Source organism: Corylus avellana, chromosome ca3 (genome assembly GCF_901000735.1).
Source record: "Corylus avellana chromosome ca3, CavTom2PMs-1.0".
Lineage (NCBI taxonomy): Eukaryota > Viridiplantae > Streptophyta > Magnoliopsida > Fagales > Betulaceae > Corylus > Corylus avellana.
The window spans coordinates 33,604,441-33,615,412 of NC_081543.1; the positions used below are offsets into that span (position 1 = coordinate 33,604,441).

General features: G+C 36.2%; 1 protein-coding gene and 2 pseudogenes across 2 annotated transcripts; 2 read left to right on the forward strand and 1 right to left on the reverse strand.

Annotated features, from left to right (window-relative positions):
* The first annotated feature begins 874 nt into the window (after positions 1-874).
* Positions 875-8,133, forward strand: LOC132176310 (uncharacterized). Of its 2 annotated transcripts, XM_059588477.1 has the most exons (7): positions 875-1,349; positions 3,720-3,947; positions 4,575-4,648; positions 5,288-5,447; positions 5,604-5,723; positions 5,826-5,934; positions 7,563-8,133. In XM_059588477.1, the coding sequence occupies exons 1-7, from the start codon at positions 1,128-1,130 to the stop codon at positions 7,742-7,744; spliced, it is 1,095 nt and encodes a 364-aa protein (XP_059444460.1). In that variant the 5' UTR covers positions 875-1,127; the 3' UTR covers positions 7,745-8,133. The 2 variants fall into 2 exon arrangements, with proteins under 2 accessions (XP_059444460.1, XP_059444461.1); XM_059588478.1 differs by lacking the exon at positions 4,575-4,648 and having other exon boundaries at positions 5,274-5,447.
* Positions 1,631-1,740, forward strand: LOC132176752 (U6 spliceosomal RNA; annotated as a pseudogene).
* Positions 8,134-8,745: 612 nt separating the features above from the next.
* On the reverse strand, positions 8,746-10,640 carry LOC132174465 (uncharacterized; annotated as a pseudogene).
* Positions 10,641-10,972: the final 332 nt, after the last annotated feature.

Consider the following 10,972-nt stretch of genomic DNA (forward strand, 5'->3'; position numbering starts at 1 on the left):
GCCAAGGCGCAGCGAATTGTCAGGTGTTTTTAGGGTTTAATTTGAGATTAAACATAGAAAAAAATGGGAATGGAAAAAGAAAGGTAGAAGCTTTGTGGCTAGGGATTCAGAAGAGATTGGGGAAGTGAAGTGTGCGTGCAAGAGGAGTTGTGGAAATATCTTGCATTGGGGGAAACGTGTATGGCCATGGGCAGTTAGAAGAGATAGCTGGCAAGCATTCTCAATAATGCTTGACAGCTATACAAAACGTTACAGTTTTGAAGACAAGCTGCAAATCCGAATGGAGCAGACCTTGTTTTGGGTTGTTAATAAGTGAGCATGTTTGTGGGTTGTATATTATGAAAAATAAAAAATTGAGAATTACATTTATACCCCCTTATCGGTCATATCGGTTTTCCGATAACAAATTATTAACCGACCGATAAACTTATCGGTATAAAATTTTTAGCCGATTACCGATCGATAACTATTGGTTGCGGTTAATATTGGTTCGGTTAAATTCGGTAATCCATCAGTAATCGGTAACCGGTTAATATGCCCACCCCTATTTTTAAACATTCTTCTAACATTATTAGTTGACGTGCTACCATTATTATTATTATTATTTTTTTTTTAAAAAAAAATTAAGATTAATCTAAGAGTAAATTGAATATGTCATGTTAGTTGACAATACTAAGTAGCATTTCTCTTAAATTTATTTAACTAATGTGATAGATTTATTTATTTTTGATATGTCCGTAGAAAGGCTTTCTATTTTGACATGCCCCTAGTAACTACAACAAAGATAGTTCTTAGTTTTTACACGCGGCATCGTGCTATTGGTTTAACATGTAAAATTAGACGCAGTCAAACCCCAATGGGAAAGCCATGGCTTTTTATCCAAACGACCACCCCCAATGCGCACGCTAGCAACGATCCCAACCTCCCTCATAACGCAACGTGATGAAGTTCCGCCATCCCTGCGGACCAAAACACAGACACGTCTTCACTCTGCACTCCCCTCACTCAGTCCACTTCGCTTCTATTTTCTCGTTTCCTTCCCCATTTTCTGAAACCCTAAGCCCGCTTCCTTCTTTCTCTCTGCAATTCTCTAACAAATACAAACTTCTCTCATCTCACAACAAAAAATGCGAATTCTACGGAGGTCTCAGAGCTTCAGAATAATTGCCGGGAATCGAAAGGCTCTGGGGGTGAGAGGCGTGGTTACGAGCTGCCGGGCGGTGGTGCTGCCGCGGTTCGGTGGGCCGGAGGTGCTGGAGCTGCGGCCCGATGTGGAAGTTCCCAATCTCAAGCCCAATGAGGTCCTCGTCCGCGCTCGTGCCGTCTCCATTAACCCGCTCGATACCAGAGTAAGCACTCTTTCTCTTTTTACGCTCTTTTATACCTCGAGTTTTGTTTATCTGGGATTGATTCTCTTTGAGGATTTTTGTTGATTAATGGCAATTCAATTGTTGATGGGGTGCATTCAGAGAACATATTTAAATTCATGGAATGTCATAATTTCTACTTTTACGACTAGATTGGTTAATTGGATATTTTCCTCTTTTTATACTCCAATGAGAGAGTGTTTTTTGTGGGGATTAAAGATGGTTGAATGACGAATGAGATGGAAATAAAAAAAATGGTTTTGCTAGCGAGGATGGACATATAGACTTATTTGAATTAGAACGATACAGAAAAGATTAGCATGGCCCTTGCACAAGGATGACACGCATAAATCAAGAAATGGTCCAAATTTGTATTTATCAAAATTTGTGTTACTAATCTAATAGCCATTTGTCAGTTATTTATGTGCTATGACTGACCTATGCTGGACTTTCTTCGTGGTATTTAATGTTCATATCAAGCCAAAAGAGATGCTGATAGAGAAAGAAATGAATAATGTGTGGTCTTATGTTCTGTGGTTATGGTCTTTCCTTGAGTTACTTGGATAGCTAGACGGGTACCCCCCTTGGAGCCACAATCTGGATTGGATATGGTTATGGTGCAGTTGTAATCTCAATAATTGGTAACACTCCTCGAGAGACTAAATATTAGGAAAAAGGAAAGTTATAGCTAAAGAAGAGGAAAGTAACGTTAACTAATATGTTATCATCAATTTTTTCTTTTTGTTTTTAGTGTCTGTAATCAATTTTTTTTTTTTTTTTTTTTTTTCAGAAACGTGCTGGCTTTCTATTTTCTAATTATTAAGGTTCTAATATTGTGTTTTCAGTTGAATATTTTAATATATTTCTAATAAATACTTTAATTTTTATTTTTAATTCCAACATGTCGAACCAGCAACCTAAGGATATCTTTCAGGAAAAATCCCAACACAGTCCTTCACAATTCCATTCTACCAATTGAGCTTGGTCGGTTTAAATATCATTTTCTGGAGGTGGTATTAAGTGAACGTGAGCCTTGCTAGAGCGGCTCATGATTGAGAGGTGGATGCCTTTGCCTCGTTCTTCAGGGTGTTGTATTTAGTTGAATGAGACGGGAAGGAGAGGACAAGCTGTGGTGGACTCCTTTCAAAGAGGGTTGTTTTGTGTTAAATTCTTTTACAGTGTCATGGGTTGTAATGATGGTTTCCATTTCACTTGGAAGAGTGTTTGGTCGACTAAGGTTCCATTGATGATGGCCTTTTGTGTTTGGTCAGTGGCCCTATGGAAGATTCTTACCATGGTCGGCGGCGCATCATTATGATTGACAAGTGTTGTATGTGTAAAAGGAATGGGGAATCCGTGGACCACCTTCTTCTTTATTGTAAGGTTGCTTGTGTCATTTAGAATGTTTTCTTTAGTTGTTTTGGGTTGTCTTGGGTTATGCCTAGACGAGTAGTCGGCTTGTATGCTTTTTGGTGGACTGCCGGTGGCAGCACTCTATTGTGTGGAAGATAGTGTCTTCGTGTCTTTTGTGGTGTCTATGGAAGAAAATGAATGGTAAAAGTTTTGAGAATCGTGAGAGGACTTTAGAGGAGATTAGGTCTTTATTTTTCAACATCTTGTGTCTTTGGACAGCTGCTTTAGTTTCTCCTTTGGGGATTAGTTATCATGCTTTCATGTTCTTTTTGTTCCTACTAGCTAGGTGGCTTCTCTTATATACTTTTTCTGTACCCAATACAGGGTATAGATTCACAAACAAGATAAAATACTTTGCCCAGTATGCAGCACATGAGGGTAGGCTCAAGTCATGAGCTAATTCAGGTCGCAGTTGGTCTATCCAGTTCTGCCATGATCAAAGGGAAAATCCAATGCATTCTTCAGTTTTGTTCAGGGCCCCATTTGCCAGTGGTGCCAGAAACCTGGCACTTGCAGTTTGGTAAATTAGTTGCTGTCAATCATGCTATGAGATTGAGCCGAGTGTAGAGAGCTATTTTCTAAGCTTGACTAACGTACCTAAGAGTGACGAGTCCTTTCCTGCAGTTGAGTAGACTTAAACTGTAAATAATATTATCTGAAATATCTAATATTAATTTTAAACTTACCTTATAGGATATATTCTCTTTTAAATAACTTGGATGCCACCTATTTCACACCATTATAATGGCATAAGTTTTTTTTTTTTTTTTTTTTTTTCTAAAAAAAAAAAAACCATGATCCCTGTGCATTCTCAAAATATAGATTAACTCTGGTCAGTGCTGAACTCTTCCCCCCTTTTCTTTTACTATGAGTTTTAGACCCTTCAATCATGTGTTGAATTTAGTACATATTGAATTTTTTAGATTGTAATGTTTTCAGATGCGATCAGGCTATGGTCGTTCCGTATTTCAGCAACTTCTACCTCTCATTTTGGGTCGTGATATTAGTGGTGAAGTTACAGCGATTGGAGCTTCAGTTCGGTCACTAAGTGTTGGGCAAGAAGTTTTTGGTGCACTGCATCCAACTGCCGTTAGGGGTACTTATGCTGACTATGCAATTCTTTCTGAAGAGGAGCTTGCTCCAAAACCTGTAGCAGTTTCACATGTGGTAAATTTTGGAGTGTTTTGTGTTTTAGTTGAAGAATTGTTGATGTTACTTTTTATCTCATGTGAGTGAACATTTTTATAGCAAGTACAAAATCTGTTACTGTCCCAACTGAAGGTTGTATACTGTATTATTTCAATAGACTTCTTGTCCTTTTGTCCATCTTGCTGAAAATTGATGTCTAAGATTCACTACCTGCTAAATCAGGTGATTTATGAGATGAAAAAAAAAAAAGCTACAAAAAAATTCACTTCTGGAAATTACAAAAAGGAAGAAAAAAGAAAAAGAAAAAAAAGTTATGTCTCTAGACTGTGTGGTTGATGAGTTGTATTTTGGATTCTGAGAACTGCCTCTTCAGTAAGATTCGTTGCAAAAGCTGTAGTTGCTGTTTCACAACTTGTTTTAGCATTTAATTTGGTACTATCATGTGAGAAACCATTAAAGCAGTAGTAATAGAACTGATGATAACATTTCTTGTAGTGACCCAGATTACTTATTTGGGAATGCCACGTGCCCTAACTATAGCTCTCAATATATGGTTAATCAAATCACATGACTGATAAATATTTAAATTTGTATATATGCTTGTAACTATAGAGTTTGACTTTGTGTATGTTTTTGTTCTCCTAGGAGGCAAGTGCCATTCCTTTTGCTGCGCTGACAGCATGGCGTGCTTTAAAAAGTACTGCTAGAATAACTGAAGGGTATGGTTTGCTCTTTTTCCTTTTGTTTTTAATAAAAAATACTGTTGTTGCATGTATCTTAGCTAATTCCTTTATCGAGTTGTATTAACAACAAGTTACTTTGTATGTTGTTAGATGTTTCATTTTCATTTTGTTTTCTGTAGTATTGAAGGCACAAAGCTGTCACCATTGTAGATGGTGGAGTTTTCTCCACAAAATGTCCGAAAGACTTAAAAGACAATTATTTCAAGAATTTGGACCATCGTTTTACAATGATATCATTTTTACAAAATTGTATAGTTCTGGAAGTTGTCAGAACATAGCTTGTTTGAGTTCATTGTTTCAATATGGACATACTTATTTAAAAAGTATTGGCCATGATTGGTGCTTTTCTAGCCTTTATTTCTTTTCATTGCAAGTATCGCTTTATTGGGAATGGGCTGATAAGATTAGTACGAATAAAAGAGTTTAGAAACTGGCATGCATTCTTATTTTGATAGCAATTTATATTAGTCTAATGTATACTTTTACATGAACTTTATAGAAGACGATGAAACATGTGAAGATATGATTTCAACTTGAAAGTTACCATATGTTCTGTATGGTAAATTGTCTGTCATGTATCCCCTCATAATTCTATCCTCAGTCTCATCTTCACAGGCAAAGACTATTAGTGGTGGGTGGTGGAGGAGCAGTAGGTTTTTCTGCAATCCAGATTTCTGTAGCTGCAGGGTGCCATGTTACAACTACTTGTGGAAGTCAAAGCATAGATAGATTAATGGCAGCTGGTGCTGAGCAGGCAGTTGACTACACTGCTGAGGTCATTATTTGTCCTTTCAGTGCATATACAAGCCGTTTGAAATTCAGATACCTTATGTAGATAGTGGATTTGATTGAAGACGGGGGACCAGGATTAATTATTATTTTAAAATTTTAATTTATTTATTTATTTATTTTTTTTGTCTTCAATTTACAGGACCTTGAATTGGCAATAAAAGGGAAGTTTGATGCTGTTTTGGACACTATTGGTGTACCGGAAACAGAAAGACTAGGCATCAATTTTTTGAAGAGAGGTGGACACTATATGACACTTCAGGTAGGAGATAGTTGTTTGGTTTTCTCTAATAGGAATTCTATAGGCTTCTTTCCTGAATGCTGCCTGATAAGCATTTAAGGGTTTTAGCCTCTTTTATTGTAGGGTGAGGCAGCATCATTGACTGATAGGTACGGGCTAGCTGTTGGGCTTCCTATAGCTACAGCTATTTTGCTGAAGAAACAAATTCAATACCGTTATTCTCATGGAATAGGTAAATTCTATACGCTACTTTCTCATCGTTTTAGCAGAATATTTGTTTATATTAATTATATGTTATTTGAACATTTTATAATTTCTCAAGTAAAATTAAATGCTAAATTAAAATTCCCTCTTTTAGCCTCAGAATAGGTTGTTTATAAACTTTTCATCAATTTACAAACCCAATTTCCTAAAACCCAATTTCCTAATAACATCATGTAGAAGGCAACAAAAGGAGGAAGTAAGGAGGGAAAATATGATCATACATGAAATATTTTTTTATTGCAATCTTTTTGTTCGTTTCTTAGTTTATTGACCATAGTTTATGATCTGATGCATCATGCATTTCTAGTTTGATAAACAATAAATACGGAAATATAGTCTAAACATTGTTCTGCGCTCATCAATGAAATGAATTATTTATATATATTAAAACATAGTCTAAACATTGTGAAAAGATCTCCAGAGAACTGAGGTAACTTCCTCCACCAATTATTAAGTATTAATTTTTAGGAATAACACCGTCCTTTGTCGCTTTTTGTAGAGCCTAGTTTTAGTGTGTGTGTGTCTTTTTTAATTTTTTTTTTTTTATTATTATTATTTTTATAGAAATGATAAACTTTGACTATACCTGGTGTTCGTTGATTCTAGGAGAAGAACAACCTTCTGCTAAAGAGATTCTTCAGGTTTAAAAATGAAATTCATTGATTAGGGCATGCTAAACTTTCTCATCCTTTATAACACTCCCTACCAGTCTACCAGATGAAGGAATTTAGCTATCCACTCTCTATTATCCTCCATGGTGTAACCTGGATTGTTAACACATGTCTGCAGCTCTACTTTAGCTCTCTGTTAATATACGTCTAATTTTCATAATGAAAACATGCCAAATTTTAATGCCGCCTTTCATGGGATTCCAAATGACAATTCTATTGTCTATTTAGGTTTCCTTATTATGCATGCAGCCTCTGCACTGTCTAATCCTATGCCTTCCAAATGGTTTGTTTCTAGCGTGATTTAGATATACATCTTTCAGAATATTTGGCAAGTGGACTTGTGATGTCTTTGAAAGGTCTGTCTGAAATTCTGTATTTACCCTAGCAATCAAAAGAATGCTCAAGAATAATTGGCTTTGAAGGATAAAGAGAAGGATACTACATTTAAGTGCTCCTTTTCCCTTATCAGGCAATGGGCACTACTGGTAACATATTCAATGAAAAGCATATTTCCTTGACTGCTAGGATTTAATTTCTGCCATTGGGTAAAAGTAGATGCGTAGAAGTCAACTAGAGTTTGTCTCTTTTAAGAGGTATATAACTATATATAAATAAAGCTCTCTCTCTCTCTCTCTCTCTCTCAATATTGAGTTTTACACTAGTTCAGCTGAAAATCTATGTTTTTCGACTTAGAATTTTAGTATCGGGTGGTAATTCCATGTAAATTCTCTCTCTCTCTCTGTTGTCCTTATTATGTGTTTGCATGTGCATTGTTGAAGATAGTCAGTTGTTCATCATAGTAATTTCTGCCTACAAATGCTATAAATAACAAATCTTCATTTGGTCATTGTACCACCCGTGTTAACTTGTGCAATCACCTTAATGTCAATTAACCAATGCCTCCGTTTCTCTCTTGATGGTGCAGAATATTGGTGGACTTTTATGAGGGCTGACTCAGAAGGTTTAAATGAGATCCGCAGACTCTCTGAAGCTGGAAAGCTGAAAATACCCGTTGAGAAAACATTTCCCATCACACAGGTGAGAGAGGCTCATGAGGCGAAAGACAGGAGGCACATTCCCGGTAAAGTAGTCCTGGAACTTGACTGAAGAATAAATATTCCATGATTCCTTGGTGATGTTGTCTGTGACTGGAATCTGCAACACTAAAATGCCATTCCATTTAACTTTCGTCTTGCTCAGTGGTGTTGCTGCACTGTAGGCCCTTCCTGTACACTAAATACTAGGATTTTGTGTAGGAGCCTAGAGTTTTGTGGGTGGAAAACTTTCAATTTCTGGTTGGCAATCTGTAAATGTATGAGATTTCTCTATTATTCTACATCATTTTTTGTTTCATACTTAATAAGCTCAATTTGATGTTAACATGCTCTCTATGAAGCCTTTTTCACCAGAGACATACCTTAGTTGAGTGGAGTTTGGTATGGGAACAAAGATTTTCTCTTCTTATTGAATAAAAGTTCCCAGTTTTTCTTGAACAAGCGAGACTCTCCACACTATTTTCCAAGCAAGAAGTTTGGATCTTTGCCTTCCAAATTTTATCCCAAGATTTGGACTAAGAGGATTTTGTTAGAACAGTTTCCTAGTGCTAAATGCCGGATCAATCTCCACGACTTTTTTCTCTTCTATTTCGTTTGAATGGTTCGTTTCCCAACTGCTCTTGATCAGCCAGGGAAAAAAATTAGTGCTAGGCTATTAGCGGCGCGTTGACTCTTTTCTTTTTTTGGTCGATGCTGATATTTAATTTTCTTTTAACATTAGCGTTGACTTTGGGGTTGGCAATTTCTTGTAGTGATATATGTATCAATCTTATTTCCTAAGATAGTTTTGTTTGAAATTCTGCATCTTCAAACATCAGAGGAGGATACATAAAAAAAAGTTGGTAACCTTCGTCATGGAGTACTTTCTTCATGAAAAAATGTGGGCGTGAGGAAAAAATTCAACCGGCTCAGTTGGGTTTCATTTAGAAAACTTTCAGCAATATCAAAAACTCCATTTTGGCCATGACATTTCTGAAGCCAAGCTTCTGATTCGCATGACCAAATATATATATATATATATAATTGTGTAAGAATCAGAGAAGTGCAGTGAGATCAGCCGGAGCTTGCTGAGTTGATTTCTTCAAATGCATCGGCACGCCAGAGTTTGAAGAAATCTGAAAAGCTTCTTAAACCCTCAGCAAATTGCAGTTTGTAGTTCAGAAGTCCCACTTGTCTTTCTAAATCCTGATTCTTTTGCTTCAGTGCCTAGTCATGTGTTCAAGTGTACAATATTATTAGATTGCTACAGAAACAGCAGTTGGGCCTGCTATTTCTGTCAATTTGGCGAAATATATAGCTAATTAAGAAGAAGAAAAGAGTGATATAACAGGAAAAGAAAGGCAATACTCTTGAGAAACTGGTGAAGTTAATAACATCAATAATAGCATTGTTAGCTTTTTAGGGTTTAAACCCTAAACCCTAAACTGATCATAGATGTAACCTTCAAGATTATACTAGATTTTTCAATGAAGGGCTGCTTAGGTTTTTTGGTTTTTTAGTGCCTCATAATGGTGTTATGGTGAAACCCTTTTGATTGAGGGAGTTATGATAATCAGAGATGACACAGCAATTCAATAAATTAGGATGGCATGCATTAGCCTTATTTATAGACATTTTTGTGAGGTGGATATAGCTGAGCTGAACCAAAATGACCAACTAATTCAACCATTGAATTATGGATCCGGTTGCGTTTGGATTGCTAGCAATTCAGATAGTAAATCTGAAAGAATTTTTATGGAGCTTACCTGTTTGAGCAAAGGGCAAACTGGCCAAGACATGCTCAGATAAGTGGGTTTTATAAAGGTTCTCTTATATTTACTATCTGAATTGCTAGCAATCCGAACAGCAAATGTGAGAGAGTTTTTATGGAGCTCACCTATTTGAGCAAAGGGCAGACTACCAAAGACCTGCTCAGGCAAGTAGGTTTTATAAAAGCTCTCTCATATTTACTATTTGAATTGCTAGCAATCCGAACAGCAAATGTGAGAGTTTTTATGAAGCTCACTTATTTGAGCAAAGGGCAGACTACCAAAGACCTGCTCAGACAAGTAGGTTTTATAAAAGCTCTCTCATATTTGCTGTCTGAATTGCTAACAATTCGGATAGCAAATGTGAGAGAGTTTTTATGGAATTCACCTGTTTGAGCAAAAGCCAGACTGCTCAAGACCTGCTCAGACAAGTGGGTTTTATAAAAGGCTATCTCATATTTGCTATTTGAATTGCTAGCAATCGGAACATCAAAATTACTAGAATCTCTGTCCTTCAAACTTGAAACAAAGCCAATTCAACATGCAATCTCTACTCTAAAAATGATTATAAACATATTGATCAGCTCATAAATAAAGTACACTTTGTTTCCTTTTCTGTGCAAATGAAACAAAATTTAAAGACAATTAGTCAGTCTGAGACGACAGAAATCATTGTAGACTTGTAGTCAATAGAATTATACCTTTCACTCATTAGATGTGATCTTTTGTTGTTTGCCTGTTGATGTGGTAATATTTTGTTCTTTCTATCTAAAGTAAAACCCACCATTTTTTAAATCTTCTTTTTCATTTCTTTTGACCAGAACAGCTAAAATAAAAGGATGAAGAATTAAGACAAACAATTACCTCTAATTCTTGCTTCCTTTATTCCTCCTTTCTAGCATCTGCTCTAGAACTTCTATGCACCTCATACATCAAACCAATGCCTGCAACCTATAGGTTCACATATATGCACCACACCTTATAATATTCTACTTATATTTCCTGCAACTATATATATATATATATATAGAGAGAGAGAGAGAGAGAGAGAGAGATTACGATGAAGACAAAAAGCTCACCGAGAAGATCAGAAGCAGCTTGAACAGCTCTTTCCTCATCGAGAGGGCGGATGACAACATTAGTTGCACGTCCATATATCCGTCTTTGCATTGTGGTTGTCACACGATGGTTTGCCTGCATACTCCATTAATGTAATTCACAAATCATGAATCAACTCATTTCTAAATTCCAAACATCGATCTCATTCTCCAATATATATATAGACTTTAAAAAGTAAAACGTTTTATTTTTTGTTACAATATTAATTAATGCATATTTGCAAAGTCAAGAAAGAACATCCTGAGTCCCTGACGATCCCATTGTCCTTACCAGGCCATGACATCATGAAGAGGAAGAAAGAAACAGAAAAAATTACTAAGGTTTGTATAATCAGGAAGTTCAACAACCTACGTATTAATTGTCATGTGAAACGGCGCCGGCGATCGAAGGTTTTAAGTTTCCGACTCCTTTTA

Bases quoted from the DNA above. Each gene is read 5' to 3' on its own strand.
- LOC132176310 (XM_059588477.1), top strand. From the start codon at position 1,128: ATGCGAATTCTACGGAGGTCTCAGAGCTTCAGAATAATTGCCGGGAAT. The intron at 5,448-5,603 runs GTCATTATTTGT...TTCAATTTACAG, and splicing joins CAGTTGACTACACTGCTGAG to GACCTTGAATTGGCAATAAA. The intron at 5,724-5,825 runs GTAGGAGATAGT...CTTTTATTGTAG, and splicing joins GACACTATATGACACTTCAG to GGTGAGGCAGCATCATTGAC.